Genomic DNA, 16634 nt, shown 5'->3' with positions numbered 1-16634 from the left:
ACGGATCGTAATTGTGTGTGTGTGTAAAACTTGATTGATCGTATACGATCGATAATTAAAACCCAAACTCACTGAAATGATACAAAATCGATACCCTCGTGAAATGATAAATAGAAAAAACTATGCAGGCGATCAAACAGTCGCCAAGGAGAACTCAGCAGTCGTTTGTTTCTGTTTAACGACATCTCAGACAAGTTCGCGATATCTTCATCTCTCACATTTGAACTTCCCGAAGAACGACTCCTTCCACAGTCATTAAAGTGCTTGTTAGACTACGTGCAACTATTTTTATCTTAAAATTTCAAGTGCTATTCGATCCAAAATGCGTGAGATTGTTCATATTCAAGCCGGTCAATGCGGCAATCAAATTGGCGCCAAGGTTAGTAATAAAATAGACGAAAATATGTAACAATGTTAATTACGATGTAAAAAATTAATTAACTGATTTAGTGGATAAAATAATATTATTGTATATTTAAATATATTATAAATGATATTATTTTTTTTTATATATATATCTTTGAGAAGCTTGTATTAAAAATATTTGACAATTATGTATACTTAAAATCCAACTCTCTATATAAAAATAATTTTTTAAATTTACTGTTTTCTATATTTAAAAGAAAACAAATTGCTTACATTTCTTTGTGACAAATATGTATAATTGAGAATTAAGTAATTATTGTTTATCATATAAACATTTCCATTTCTTGAAAATTAATTTGAAGTCTCGTGTAATGAGTCATTCTTAATCTATAGTTTTGGGAAGTAATTTCGGATGAACATGGCATTGATCCTACGGGCGCTTATCACGGAGATTCGGATCTCCAGCTGGAGCGAATTGATGTCTATTACAACGAAGTCTCCGGACTGAAATATGTGCCGCGTGCAATCCTGGTGGATCTCGAACCTGGTACAATGGATTCCGTACGGTCGGGGCCCTTCGGACAGCTGTTCCGACCGGACAACTTTGTGTTCGGACAGTCGGGGGCTGGCAACAATTGGGCCAAAGGTCACTATACGGAAGGTGGCGAATTGGTCGATTCGGTGCTGGACGTAGTGAGGAAGGAGGCGGAAAGTTGCGATTGTCTACAGGGTTTCCAGTTAACTCATTCGCTGGGGGGCGGTACTGGATCCGGAATGGGTACTTTGCTGCTCACAAAAATCCGAGAGGAATATCCGGACAGAATCATGAGCACCTTCTCGGTGGTACCGTCTCCCAAGGTCTCCGATACTGTTGTGGAACCTTACAATGCCACCCTGTCGGTTCATGAACTAGTGGAAAACACCGATCAAACTTACTGCATCGACAATGAAGCACTCTATGACATTTGCTTCCGCACTTTGAAACTGACCACTCCTACGTACGGTGATCTGAATCATCTTGTTTCCGCCACCATGTCCGGCGTGACAACCTGTTTAAGGTTTATAATATAAAAAAGTTGTTAGATTATTTGAAAAATAATATAATAATAAATATTAATAAATACTAAGTTAATTTTAAGGGATCGCTGATTTTTTCAAATCAATGAAGATTTTGCTCTAAGAAACAATGTATCGAGTTGTTAGAACAGTTTTCTGTTTTTTTTTTCTAGAAAATTTTTTCAACAACTCAATAAATTAATGTATTATTTGTTTCAAACTATGATACTGATTTCGAGACGTTATAATGTCTTACAGTCCTCTAAAGATTAATCAACTAATAGCTAAATAAATGAATCAATAAAATATGAATTACATCATACAAGACATTTGTTTTAAATAATCACAGGTTTCCCGGTCAACTAAATGCCGATCTAAGAAAGCTCGCAGTGAACATGGTGCCGTTTCCCCGACTGCACTTTTTTATGCCAGGTTTTGCGCCCCTCACATCTCGAGGAAGTCAACAATACCGAGCTCTCACTGTTCCAGAGCTCACGCAACAAATGTTCGATGCGAAGAACATGATGGCAGCCTGCGATCCGCGCCACGGTCGTTATCTCACCGTGGCAGCAATCTTTCGCGGCAGGATGTCGATGAAGGAGGTGGATGAGCAAATGCTTAATATTCAGAACAAAAACAGTTCGTACTTTGTAGAGTGGATACCAAACAACGTAAAGACAGCGGTATGCGACATTCCGCCCCGTGGTCTAAAGATGTCCGCCACCTTCATCGGTAATTCCACGGCTATTCAAGAGCTGTTCAAGAGGATTGCCGAACAGTTCACCGCTATGTTTAGAAGGAAGGCCTTTTTACATTGGTACACTGGAGAGGGTATGGATGAGTTGGAGTTTAATGAGGCGGAATCCAATATGAATGATCTAGTATCGGAGTATCAACAGTATCAGGAAGCGACTGCGGAGGATGACGAAGAAGTAGATGAGGAAGAAATACGAAAATAAAAAAAAAGAGAAATCTAGCATAGAAAATTACGTATACTCGAGCAATTTTTTTAGTCTTTTTTGCAATTTTTGGGGTTTTTCCCAATTTTTTTGTTATTGTTTTTTTTTTTATTAATTTTTTACAATATTTTACACGGAGTCATTTATATACATATATTTTATTGTATATTTTTAAAAGAAATATTGATTATTTGTACTGTATTTGTGAAGTTTATAATAAATAATATATCGACAATTTAATTGTTTTTACGATTTAATGTTTGTAATTGTTAAATTAATGGAGTTCTCTCGAAATGCACTCCCTCGAATGTCTCGAAATGCATGTCTCTCGATCTTTACGAATACGCATACAAGTAATGCTCTTTGTTAAGTTGACAATATTATTTATATCAGTTAATGACATCGTTCGTAACGTGATATAAATACATATGCCTCTTAACTAGACGAGTAATCGCTGGCGTTTAGACGCGATTCTCGTTATCGAACTCGTTATCGTCCTTCTGGCCTACTGGCATTGATGAAGCCAAGGCCACGGCAAAAATTGGCGATCACGCATTATCTCATCGGTGCCCCGAGGGCAAACACTTTATTATTGCATGCAATAACGGAGAACGCGTGTTATTGCACGAGTTGTGGCGAACTGTCGGGTGGCCCGACGTATCCGCGCGTAGAGCCTTAATGATTTCTGCAACATTTTAAACTGTTGTGTTTGAGAAACTATCACGGTAGTACAGCATTTTTAGTATGTTAACAAATACTGCAAAAGTAATTATGAAAATAATTTAATGGAAAAGAAACAGCGTTTAGTTGCGCAATGTTATTGGAGAGAGAATTGTTTTCTATAATAGAAACTTAAATGTAGCGAGATGACCATTTAATATCAAGAGCGAGGTATTATTGAAAAGAAAAAGGATAAAACTCACAATCTTTGAAAAAAAAAATATCTTTACTCATATTACACTTTTACAAATCTTAATTTTAATAATATTGCAATTAAATATGCTTAATTTTGTGTTTTAATTGATGCATACATTTGAAAGAATTTTTTATTGGTTGCTTCACTATGCTGCTGCCATTATACGCAATATTACATTTGTTTCTTTACATTTACATCATGACATATCATTTGGTTTGCACAATATAAAATTCGTATATACAATATAAAATAATATTATAAAACTAAATAAAAATGTAATTACTTGTGAATTAAAAAAATTAGTTCTTTAAATTATTAATTAAGATATTTGAAATGAGAGAAATTGTGCATGTGCAAATAGGACAATGCGGTAATGGTATAGGACGAGCGGTTAGAACCATGTTAACTTATTCTTTACATTTAAATTACATTTTGTATTGTTATATTAATATTGAATAGTTGAAATAAAATATGCATGTTTAAATATGAATGTTTTTCAATTCTTAGTTTTGGGAAGAAATTTTATACGATCATGGATTGATCCAAAATGGCAAAGTCAAAATGACGAGAGAGGAATTTAATCTTCGATCACAACGTACTAACGTGTACTTTGTGGAAAGTAAAAGTATAAATCATTAATAGACTACACAATCATGCCTTATACACAATATTTTTTCTGGTTAAATACGTTTCAAGTTGTTAATCTTTTCTTCACAATAAACTGCGCAACGACATATAGTTTTATTTGTTACAATTAAAGGAGATTGTCACAAAATGATACAATGATTATTTTGTCAGACAGAATCATTGACAATCGCCTTTTTTTCTAGTTAACAAATATGTGCCCAGAGCTATTCTGGTTGATCTCGATTATAGAGGCATTCAGGAAGCGTTATCCCCGCTGCACAGCCATCTATTCAATAAAGACAACATTATTGTCGGCAAAACCGGGGCTAATGGCATTTGGGCCAAGGCTTATTACACGAAAGAAGCCGAAATCGAAGAAAAGATCTTAGAGCGGGTGCGAAAAGAAGCTGAGTTTTGCGACTTGATCCAAGGTTAAAAATCCAAAAATCTTTCTAAATAATCTGGAATTATTTTAATGATTGAGAGTTAACGTTTATTCATTACAGCGACGAAGCGACTCTTTGTCGTATTAAACACATCAAGTTATTTAAAAAAATAGATAGATTACTGACTTATTTACTGATTTATTAATTATTACTATTTGCAAATTGTTATTATTATATTAAAAATTTTTAATCAATTTTATGTATTATTTTTATTACTTGAGATGAGACTTTTGATAGAATCAATTCTAAAATGATTAATTATTATCAACAAAGGTATACAGATCGTGCATGCTCTGAGCGGCGGCACTGGATCTGGCTTGAGCAGTTTACTCGTCCCATCCTTGATGGAGGAATATTCCAATAAAGTCCTGAAATCTTACAGTGTGATGCCAACCATGAACAGATTGATCAATAATAATATAGCAATAATCAACACGGTATTAACGATTCCTTATCTGATCGATTATATCCATGAAACATTTTGCATGGATAACGAAACTCTTTCTCGTTCCCTGTATCTTCCGCCAATGACAAACAAATTTTATAACGATCAAAATCGATTAATATCATTTGTCATGTCAGACATCACGGCATGCTTGAGGTTTATAACAAAATTTGAATATTTATTTTATCGTTTCAGTTAAAAATAAATTCTTTTTTTTTAAGGAATATAATTGTTACATATTCTTTATTCAGATTCCCAGGTCAGCTGAATACTGATCTCAGAAAACTTTTGGTAAACATGGTACCGTTTCCACGATTGCACTTCTTAGTGCCTGGACATGTACCGCAAATGACATCAAAAAAGTCATCTCGTTCTTTTTATCAAATGCATCATAAAATGCAAATTAAGGAACTACTACAACAGATGTTTGATTCTAAAAGCATGTTTTTAGATTGTAATTCTAAAACAGGACGATTCCTTACTGCTGCCGCTATCTTCAGAGGTAGTGAAATATCTCCGACGGTAGGTGTTATCAATAATATAGAATAATAAAGTAAATGACTTTTTTCTTAATTTCTTTAAATTGGAATCTCAATTGTAAGATCATAAACTTTGATTCAATAGCATCAAAAAGCTTCAGATTAATTATCACCAAAAAGAATATTGTTTACGCACCACCACCACTCTTGCTCTTATTGGCCGCGTATTGTTTTAATTTACAAGAATTAATATTCATTAAAATTCATGAATTTTATTCAATAATTTATGAAAAATTATTAATAAAAATATAAAAATGTTTAATAAATAATATAAATGTCTTTTTTCAAATAATTCTTTTAATTTAGCTTGTAGATGAGAAAATGCTGAACATACAAAATAGAGCCAAAATAGAACAAGACAATTCATCTTTTGTCAAGTGGCTTGCAAATAATATTAAAACTGCTATGTGCAACATAGCGCCAATGAGCAAATACCATTTAAAAATGTGCGCTACTTGGTTGTCGAACACAACTGCGATTGTAGAACCGCTTAACCAGCTGTCTAACCACTTTGAATCCATATTTCAAAGAAGGCAAAATCTTCATCATTACATTAGCGAAGGAATGGAAGAGTCTCAATTCTTGGAAGCTTTAGATAATTTGCGTTTTCTAATCTCTGAGTACAAAAAATATCAGAATGCACCGATTGAGACAAATATCGTCGAAACATTGACACCATATTGAGTTTTAATGAAGAATAAATCAAAACTTGATATTTTAAGTAGTACTCTGGTGTTTTGTTTTGAAGATTTCAATATTTGAACTTTCAAGCTTCAAATATCTTTAAAATTGTCAAAAATAACAGCCACAGTTCCGACAATTAATGAACAAAAAAAAAAAAGAACCTAAGCTTCCGACGGCAGATGAATAATTCTACAGCGATCAACAAAAGTCTCCACACATCAACCTGCAGCAGTGAAACCTGCTCCATATCACACATATACTTCACTTCAAACTAAATATTAAGCAGAAGTTCTGTCAGCGCCACTTAAACAAATGTGTACATTTCAATACTCAGTAGTTCTAGTTAAATTCATTTATTTATAGTTTAATTAACATATATTCTTCAGCAAATACAATCTAATGAAAAGATATAACTGCATTGTTTTATTTTTTCTATTATATAAGATTGATATCTTTGTAACAAATTTGAAACACATTGATTGTATAAATCTCATTAACATAAATCTCATAAACATTATTTAGTGTATAGTAAGTAATTGTCGATACTACCAAATATATGCTTCTAAAATGCAGATATACTAAATACTTTATCTCTTATTTCTAAAATTTATTTCTTTGGATACTATAATATTTTTATATACACACACACATACATATATCAAATTATTGTTTCCTATTGCAAGAAATTTTTTATCCACTATTAATAAAAATAAATTATTTGATACAATATCCCAGTAAGTTAAATGTTAGTAGTATATTATTAGATCAACATATTGTGGCAAATCTGGTATTATCTGTCTATGTTAAACTCGTATCGTAACAAAACTTGAAGATAGATAAATGACAGAAATTGTGCAGAGTATGCTGTTCCGTAAGCATTTAAATGCATTTAAATATGCAGGTGTTCTGTTTCTGTCGCTCATCATGCTCTATTATCAAATCTTGTTAGATTTTTATTGATATTCTACCAATAAAATTTTTAGCACACTTTTGCAAAATTTGTGTTTCCAAAAATTTAACTGTCTGGAATATTGTAAGAAATTAATTTTCATACACACATTAAGACTAAATTTTTTATATATCAGGTGAAAACATTTTTTTAGTATTATTTAGTATTATTTGGGACATTGTGTTTTGTGTTATCATCGTACATTTAAATATATTACACATTTCTTAGGTATTGTTTTCAAATAAATATGAAAATTAACTAACTCAATTGGGCTTTATTCGATTTTAAACATACGATAAAAATCAAAATTTATATCTATACATATGTGTATTGATTAATCATCACATGAGGCATTAATAACTATTTCCATAATAAAAGTAGAATAATATTGAAATTACAATATATATCTTTCCAAAGATGCTATTTTAATAAATTTACAGATCTCTACAAAATACATCATTTACTTAATTTAAAGGTTTCAGATAAGCTGTGTCGAATGTGTCAAGTTCATTTATTAAAAAATTGGCTTTATTTCGTAGATTTTTTGCTTTACCTGCTGCTTTTTCTAATATTCCTAAAGTATTTGCTATAGTTTTAAGTTCGGTGTCCATTTCGGATGTTGCTTCATCCACTAAATGACAAAGACGCGCAAATGTGCTGGAGAGCTCTCTATATAAACATAAAAGATATTATTTTAGAAAAAATATATTTTCAAAAAAAGATATAGCTGTTTTAACAAGTCATAGTAAATGTAAGAATACTTCGATAATTAGTTAGAAAAAGACATCTAAGGAAGAAATATAAGTCCCATTTTAAACAGTTAAATAAAATACTGGTCAGTAATATGCTTACAAACAATTCGCTAAACAATTCGCAGAGACCATTCTTTGTAATATATATATTCTATATAAATATTATAACTTACTGTTGTACTTGGTGACTACTATTTGCAGAAGTAAGATCTACAATTAATCGCAGCTTGTTCGTTGCATGCGCTACGTATTGTCGCTTAAATTCACGTTCCTTCGCATTGTTAGTCCACGTCAGACGTTCATAGAGATATAAAGCACCATATATAGCACCAGTTACTGCAATTAACCTCCAACCTACCGTTTTTAACATCTAAAAGAAAGATTTACATCTGAAATCCTGTTCTTTTCTCATATATGGAAACATAATCATAGGTAATATTATACATACAAAACCAGCAATAATAAGACCACCCATTGTACCCTGGGATGTCACAGATGCAACAGCTATACGAGTAGCTAGAGACCAATCGTCAGATCTTGATGGAAAATTTGGCGTATTTGAAATAAATTTTAGAGAGTCTGTACTATCCGCAGGTGATGCAATACATGGCGGAATCTGTAAGAAATACAATTATTGTTACACTTCTCTTTCTAAAAGATTTAAGAGTTAAAAATCATTTATTAACTACATATCTGACATGAAATTTTCTTCAATAAACTTTGCTTTTAAACTTGATTCTTGATCAAAATTGACTCGATTGTTCGTTATATAAAATATCGAGATTGTCAAAAATAGTGTACACTTCGTAAGAGACACCTTGTATATTGTTTATTCTATTATTTAAATTGCCTTGAATTATGTCAATATTAAATTATGTCTTACATCTTGCGGATAATTAGTAATAGCTAATCTATGGCGCTGTTTTCCTGCAAATCTATTAATTATTGCTGTAAAACCCCAAGAAAAACGAAATTCTAGGTCTTCGTGAAAGTCTGCGCATAAGTTGTCACAGTTTAATCGATACATTATTTGGAATGGCTCTCGTCGTGGTAAAATATTAAGAGACATTTGTCTTTTATTTTCAGGTAATAAGCTTGCCATTCTTTCAGTCATTTCTTGCTGTGATTTTTCCATATTCAATGCTAAAGCGGTACTAAGTCTAGCACGTAAATTTGATCCTAAAATAGAAAATAAATTTTTTTTATTGAGATTATCGAAAAGCATCCTGAATTCGTCATGAAATAAATAAATTACCTAAGCCATTTTCTACGTGTGTATGAAGTTCTCGCTTATACACGTTCAAAACGAGCAAATCAGGATGAAATGGAACATTAAATTCGTCTACTAAAACGGGTAATCGTCGAATTTCATCATTTAAAGCTTTAGAAACTCTTTGCTCCACATCTTCTACTATATGATGAATTTTATCTTTCATTTCTTGAGTTAATAGCATTAATTGTTGTTCTGTGAAATTCAATTTATCATGAACTTCTTTTTTAACATTTAACTGTTCACTTTGCATTTTTTGTATTCGCTGCAACATTTCATCTAACGTTTGACGTATTTCACTGTAACAAATAATAATGATAAATCAATTTTTATATTTTTATAAGTGTAGAAATAAGAAAAACAAAATTTAAAAAAATTATGTAAAATAGTATCTTCTTACGTTGCAATATGTTTACCACGTTGAGAGTGTTGCTCAAATTTAGTCTTTACTGCAGATTTTGAAATACATTCTTCAAATTTTCTTTCAAAATCTTGAAATTCAAAATATCGAGTTTGAAAACCTTCCGCTAACGCACCATCTGTATATTAAAGATTAAATATTAAATTGAAATTAAGAACAATTTCGAAATTGAAGAAAATATAAACAGTAAATAAAATAAAAACACAGGAACACATTACTATGAGCAGGTTGTCCACGTTGTTCTTGCATACGAGCTTGAAGTGTTTCTTTTGCAGAAATAAAAAAGACACGTTCCTCCGCATCCTTCAGGCTGTAAACTTTTAACTCCCTCGATAAAAAATCGATAGCACGTTCTTGATGTTGTGCTCTTACCTACACACATAAAAAATATGTCTACATAAACATATGTGTATAACAATACATGCAATATATGTATAAGCATATAAGCACATGCATATGTGCATGTACAGGATGTTTCCGAACTAGTTGTAGTCAGCAAGATAATTTTACATAAGAAATAAATAAAAAATTTGTTATTATTTTTTAATTTTTATTTAGGTTTTGTTTTCGGAAAAAAATAACTTGAATATACGTGCACTTGACTATGTCTTTACTTAATCGAATTATCACAGTAACAATTCTATTCTCGCGTTTGTATTTATACACATTTATAGATTAAAATCACATTTATAGAATAAAATGATTTATTTTGTAGCGATCTTGTTATTAGTTGTATTGTTTCTCATAAGAATTACCAAAATTAGCTCGTATCCCAATCTGACGGAAATGGTTATATAGCTAAAGACTTTAGATTTATTATCCTAATATCTTTCCTACTAAAGGCGCTGAAGGGGCTGATTGATACATTAAGACTGGACCACTGACCAGAAATCCATTGACTTCGATTCAATACGCTTATAAGAAGAATGAAACAATAAATATTGCTCTTTGTCGGAGCAAGATAGAAGAACAGTTTGACGCCAAAGGGAGTATTTTTTATATTGTGACAGCTTTTGACTGCACTTTAAACTTAATTATCAAGAAAGTAATGAACACAGATATGAAGTTCCAGATGTATTAGTGGTCTGGACACAGAGCATATTAATAAGAAGATTGCTAATTAAGAAGATACAATCGTAAAAGGACCACCCAACCAGGGGTTGTCTAGAGAAAGATGTTTTATAGCACCTGCTGTGGTGCTTGCTAGTTGCAGATAAACTCTTAATTAAACTGTACATATATCCTAAAAAGTGATGTTTTAACGCAAATTTTAAAAAAGTTTGTGCAGATGAGTTGCATTTTTGTCATTTAGTGCGATTTTAAAAATGGAAAAAATAAGGTACATTTTCAGCAGTTGATAGTTCCTATTCTCGGAAAGGCAAAAATGCTGTATAAGCAATAAGAAAGATATGTGTTGGGGAAGATGCTATAGGAAAGCACTGTTTGTGTATACACGTATCGATAATATGCTAAACATCCCCTTCAGAGAAATAATAATTTTCATGATACAAACTTACCTCCTTTTGTTCTGAGACCAGCTAAAGAATAAAAAATGTTACTAAAAAATTTATTTAGATTATGATACTACTATAATAATGTAATTTGCAACACAAATTGTTTTAATTATAAATTGGAAATATATAGAAGAAAAAAAGATAGTTTAAATTATAAGTGTTATTATATTTATCATTCATTAATATTTACACTATGACTGACTTTTTGGAATCACAATAATTATTGAAAATTAGATAAAATGGTTCATTTTATTTAATAATCTTAATTTCAAAAAATTAATCATAGCGTAAATATTAATGAATGACAAATATACCTCAGAACTGAAACTGCTTCAATCTCTTTTGCGTGTAAATATAAAATAATATTTCATATTATGCAGAGTTAAAAAATGAATAAAAGGTACATTTTATTCATTTTTATGCCTTAGAATCTTGTATCATATCATTTGGTAGGCCTAGAACTTTATTGCGATGCATTCAAATCTTATATTTTATAATTCTAGACCATTTCTTTGTTTAAAATATAAAATTTCAATGCATTAAAAAAATGTACATTATAAAGTACATTATAAAGTTTTAACTTAAAAGGTACTATGATATAAAATTCTAAAACATAAAAATAAATAAAATGTACAGTGTATTCATATTTAATATTAAGCAGGGTAAGCAAAGGTACATTTTATTCATTTTTATGCTTTAGAATCTTATATCAACATTCGTTAGGTTAGAATTTTAAAATGTACATTTTCTTTACTGTGATGGATTAAAATCTTATATTTTTAAGAAAGAAATGATCTAGAATTTTAAAATATAAGATTTTGCAATGCATCGCAGTTCTAGGCCTATCAAATAATATAATATAAGATTTTAAGGCACAAAAATGAATAAAATATACATTTTGACATTAATGTAGTACATATAGTGTGCACGTATAATATAATTTTATGTTCTAGTTTACAAAATATACAATTACATATTTTTACAACTTTTCGAGTTATTAATACTCTATAGGTACATACCTGATCATGAAATTCTGGTTCAGAAACGGAAGCATCCCATCGATTATTTAAAATAAATATATTCGGTTTTGATAATCTTGTTGAAACTTTATGAAAGAAATTTTTTTCCTAAAAGAAATGAGACAATAGATATAATTGATTAAGATTTGTTAAATTATGTGCAATCAGTATTAAACTAAGATAGATTATAAAAATTAAAAAAAAAACATTCTCTGGAAAATTAGAAAGTTAAGAGAATAGTGCGTTAAATATTATTAAATAGAAATAATAAATTATTAAATATTATAAAGTAATATATAAGATGATAGATTAAACATTTGCTGCATAAATACATAATTTAGAATGTGTATTAAATCTTTATTTCTCTATTTCTTTTCCTAAGATAATTCTTTTTTTCTACATAAAGACGATCTTATATGATAGATTGTATAGTGGACTTTATATTATAAATTAATACTATACTTACTGTAACCATTAATGTAGATTCAGCATTTGCTACTAAAACAAAAACATCTGCATCCAAGCAATGTTTATCTATCCATTCATCAAGATTTGGAGTTACATCCACTCCCGGACTATCGACGAATACTACATCATCTCGCAATAATAAACATTTCTCTTTTGGCCAGAATATTCTTACTAAATGGCTTTCGCATAATTTCTCTTTGCAAAGAGCATGACCTAATTGTCCAACAGATTCCACTGGTTTCTTTATCGTAGACCCTTCGGTAATAAGATATGATTCCCCATTATCTGAACCTTCGACTTGTAGGAAACAATTTGTAGTGTGTCCTATACCACTTGGTAAAATTTTATCACGTAGCATGGCATTAATTACAGTACTTTTCCCATTACTTGTTCTGCAATACACAAATATATAAATGGATTGATATCTAAGATCATTAATATATTATATTTATATAATGTATATATTGTATTTTATTGTTGAGTCTATATTATTATAGACTATTATTCTTTATACACAGTTTTATAATATAACTATCATCTCTCTCAATAAATTTGCTAATTTTTTAAATAATAACTAGTTTATTTCTTTACATTTTTATATGAAATATTTAAATAAAAGATGATATATATATATATATATATATATATATATATATATATATATATATGAATTAAAATATTGCAAAGATTTTCTATGCCTTAGCTTTAAATGAATTTATTATTTCTTTCTATTTTTTTGTTTGGCATAAATTTTTTATTAAAAAATTATTAAAAAAATATATATATATTCTTTTTTTAATAAAAAATTGGTATACCATAACACTAGAACTATGTCTTTTAAGAAGCTATTGCCGTTTAATAAAAAGAAAAAATTTAATTCCAATAAATATATTATTTTATATTCATATAATAATCAATTAAATTAGAACTACATGAATATTGTTTAACATAATTACTCACCTGCCAAAAAAAGCTACTTTCATATGATCTCTTTTAAGAACATCTGTTATTGCAGATACTTTGTCAGTGTAACCTTTAACTTTCACTGCTTCTTCTTCTGTTACAATATTGCGATCATTTTGCAAAGCTGTATAAAGTTAGTGCTAATTAGATAAAGAGTAATGATACATATGTTTACATGGATTCTTTTGTTTACTTACATGTCATAAAGTCAACAGTTTCTCCTACATATTTTCCTATATCCACAAATATATCATTTATCCTCTTCTTTGCTTTCACAAAAATCTGTAGAGGAGAATTGTCAGTTCTAACATCTGCTGATCGAAGTTGGCTGTCTCCTCCAATCATGGACGATTGTACCATTGTACGATTGATGTAGGCAGCCATGTTTTTTTATATCTTTACTATTAATGTGATCAATTTGGCAAAAATAATAAAAAAATACAGTGCAGTTTAGACAGGCAGTACGTCCATACACAGTGCACAGCATGCAGGATCAACTGAAATCATAAAAAGCAGGTGTTAAATATTTTCTAATATACATCCAAGCTATAATTGATACACATAGTAATGAAAAAAATATAGCAATAAGGATCAACATTATAACAAATAATTACATTATGTATCTCTGATCAACTGTGTATTCTCGTAAATATGGATGCTATGATAGTAATATTTTTATTTAAAAAATCTTATTATTTATTTAAACAAATAAATAATAAATAATAATTTTAATAGTTTTAAAACATTTTTACATGTTTTTTATATCAAATAAATAAATAAAACATATAAGCAATATATCACATCAGATTCTATTGTATTTTAATGACTTGTAAACATATGAAACATTGACATACAACATAGGTCATATCCTTTGTACCATTTTTGGAATTGATAATTGTTAAGGCTTTTTTCAATTTAGTTTATTAATAATTATTAATGATTTTTAATTATTTTCACACAGTAAAAAACTTATACTTTTAAACATAAAATTTTGATTCTTTCTCTGTCTTTCACTGTCTATTCATTGTTAACAGAAAACATAATTGATCAGAGACATTTCACATATGCAACATTTAAAATAATTGTGCAAGACTAATTTTTTGGATGGAATATTAAAAAAAATAATAGATAGAAAGGATAAATCAATAAAACAATAATAATAAAAGTGCAACATTGCTTTAACAAAAATTTCATTATACATAGGATTTCCCACAACTTGCAATTTTAATTGTGTGTATATTGACAAATTTTAAAATAAATTTAACTTGATTTTTTCTTAATAAAAATATCGAAACATCAATATTTTATTAGAGTTATAAACAACTGAGAAAGAATTTTAACGTTTCACCAAAAATTGCAAATTGGTCGTGCAATATATCATTAAAAGTGAACAAGTTATGAGATGTTCTATATGATCTGTATGTTATAAGTAATAAAAGTCTATCCTAATTACACATTTTTATAAATTTTTACTTATTTTTAAATAAATTTTTTATAATAAAAGAATTTTGTTAACTACATATATATAGGGTGTGTATTAAAACTATTGTCACTTTTATTACTGTGGAATTATGATAAAAAAAATATAATAAGAGATCTTTTTTTTTTTTTAAATGTGTTGCAAACTTTTATATTGACAATTAAATGCATTCTCTTTCTTTCACTTGCTCACTCTTTCCTTAAATCTAAAACTTTTTGTTAAATAGCTAATCCAGTATGTCTAATAAATTAATTATTCAAAGTTAAGTTGCAATTTGTGAATTATAAATTCTCATAATCCAGAAAAGATTTCAAATTAAGATCTTCTTAAAATAAAATTAATTTAAAAAATTAAATAGAAAATAATAACTTATTATTGCTTAATTTCATCATTTAAAAAAAAACTTAATAGTATATTATTTTTATTAAAAAAACCTTATTTCTACAAAATAAAATAATTTTCAATAGTTTTAAAACACCCTCATGTTTTTGATATCAAATAAAAAGTGTAACAAACAAACAATACATGATATTAAATACAACAGTGCAACCTTTTTATCTTTACTCATTGATGTATCCCTCAAGTAAACTTATAATTATTTGAATGTCTTCCCGTGTCCAAAATTGCTAAAACAGTTTATATTGTTATTAGCATTAAAATTTATTATATAATACTATATAGATATATTGTATAATTTTATATAGATAATTTATTGTATATATAATAAATTATATCTCTTTCTCTAATTTAATTCATATTATTGTTTTTATTCTAAAATATAAAAAAGTTTTAAAATAAAATTTCTAAAATATAATTTAATACTATAAAATTAATATAAACAGAATTAATATGATATACAACTTTCACAGTGTTGCATAAGAATTTAGCTCATATTGTATTATATTGTATGATATTTCCACTTTAAATCACATCTCTTTCAAAAATATAAGATATATAAAACAAGAATCCAAGAAATCCAAAAATATTAAGTATAAAGATTGCACTTTTATCAACCGAGCATTTAAATAAAGCATTTTACGCAGTAAAATTGCTATAATTTGTCTTGCTCCGTTTGTCCGAAACCTAACCTCTATTGATGCCAAAGATCTTTATATAAATAATGAACATAATTTTTCTTAAAAATTAAACTAAACACATAATAATGTATTTATAATGAAACCATAAAGACTAAGATGCTTAAAATAATAAGAGATGGTAATTTATGACTAATTGTAAGATTAATCAATAAATATATTAGACTGCTATATAAAGTGCGTACCTTCAATCCAAATCATAAAGAGATAAATCTTCGTAAGAATGGTCAATATTTCATTGACTAATTGATATTCGATTTTTTTTCAAAATTAATTATTTTCTCGCAACAAGGAGCAGAAGAAAATTTAATAGCGCATTGGTAACCTTCAACTATATAAGTATGGAGAAGTATGAACTATGAGAGTGTTTTGTACGATGGCGCTCTACGCGCTCTACGTTCAACTTCAGCATTAAAGGTGCCTTTTCACGCTGAAGACCATCACACACAAAATGACATAACTGCATATGCATAGCATAAGACCGTCTCGATCAATGAACATGCTATGTAAATCAATATGGCGCTTTTATGCTAGATGTTCATTGGTCGAGACGGTCTTATGCTACGCATATGCAGTTATGTCATTTGTGTGTGACGGCCTTGATGCTCGACGCTCAATTTCAGCGTTCGAAAACATCACGTGACTAAAAATAACCAACCGTTGCAG

The 16634-nt window shown here is 29.0% G+C and overlaps 3 protein-coding genes across 7 annotated transcripts; 2 read left to right on the top strand and 1 right to left on the bottom strand.

The window, feature by feature from the left end:
* The first annotated feature begins 139 nt into the window (after window positions 1-139).
* LOC105671387 (tubulin beta-1 chain-like) lies at window positions 140-2841 on the top strand. Its single transcript, XM_067357753.1, has 3 exons — window positions 140-379; window positions 760-1424; window positions 1772-2841. Exons 1-3 carry the CDS (start codon window positions 323-325, stop codon window positions 2379-2381), a joined length of 1332 nt encoding a protein of 443 aa, XP_067213854.1. The 5' UTR covers window positions 140-322; the 3' UTR covers window positions 2382-2841.
* Window positions 2842-3348: 507 nt separating this feature from the next.
* Window positions 3349-6212, top strand: LOC105671491 (tubulin beta-2 chain-like). Of its 2 annotated transcripts, none has more exons than XM_067357751.1 (6): window positions 3349-3687; window positions 3805-3922; window positions 4128-4355; window positions 4644-4971; window positions 5067-5337; window positions 5661-6212. In XM_067357751.1, exons 1-6 carry the CDS (start codon window positions 3631-3633, stop codon window positions 6036-6038), a joined length of 1380 nt encoding a protein of 459 aa, XP_067213852.1. In that variant the 5' UTR covers window positions 3349-3630; the 3' UTR covers window positions 6039-6212. The 2 variants fall into 2 exon arrangements, with proteins under 2 accessions (XP_067213852.1, XP_012221139.2); XM_012365716.2 differs by having other exon boundaries at window positions 3385-3667.
* Window positions 6213-6375: 163 nt separating this feature from the next.
* On the bottom strand, window positions 6376-16336 carry Marf (Mitochondrial assembly regulatory factor). Of its 4 annotated transcripts, none has more exons than XM_067357716.1 (14): window positions 16154-16336; window positions 15425-15500; window positions 13592-13891; window positions 13392-13518; window positions 12430-12823; window positions 11964-12071; window positions 10948-10968; window positions 9649-9802; window positions 9410-9548; window positions 8995-9308; window positions 8623-8918; window positions 8188-8355; window positions 7913-8109; window positions 6376-7656 (listed from the first exon to the last, which is right to left on the bottom strand). In XM_067357716.1, the coding sequence occupies exons 3-14, from the start codon at window positions 13776-13778 to the stop codon at window positions 7452-7454; spliced, it is 2310 nt and encodes a 769-aa protein (XP_067213817.1). In that variant the 5' UTR covers window positions 13779-13891; window positions 15425-15500; window positions 16154-16336; the 3' UTR covers window positions 6376-7451. The 4 variants fall into 4 exon arrangements, with proteins under 4 accessions (XP_067213817.1, XP_067213818.1, XP_067213816.1 ...); XM_067357717.1 differs by having other exon boundaries at window positions 13592-13676; XM_067357715.1 differs by lacking the exon at window positions 15425-15500.
* Between the last annotated feature and the right edge of the window lie 298 nt (window positions 16337-16634).

This window comes from Linepithema humile, chromosome 6, assembly GCF_040581485.1.
Source record: "Linepithema humile isolate Giens D197 chromosome 6, Lhum_UNIL_v1.0, whole genome shotgun sequence".
Taxonomy (NCBI): Eukaryota; Metazoa; Arthropoda; class Insecta; order Hymenoptera; family Formicidae; genus Linepithema; species Linepithema humile.
This window is presented reverse-complemented; position numbering and strand designations above follow the sequence as displayed.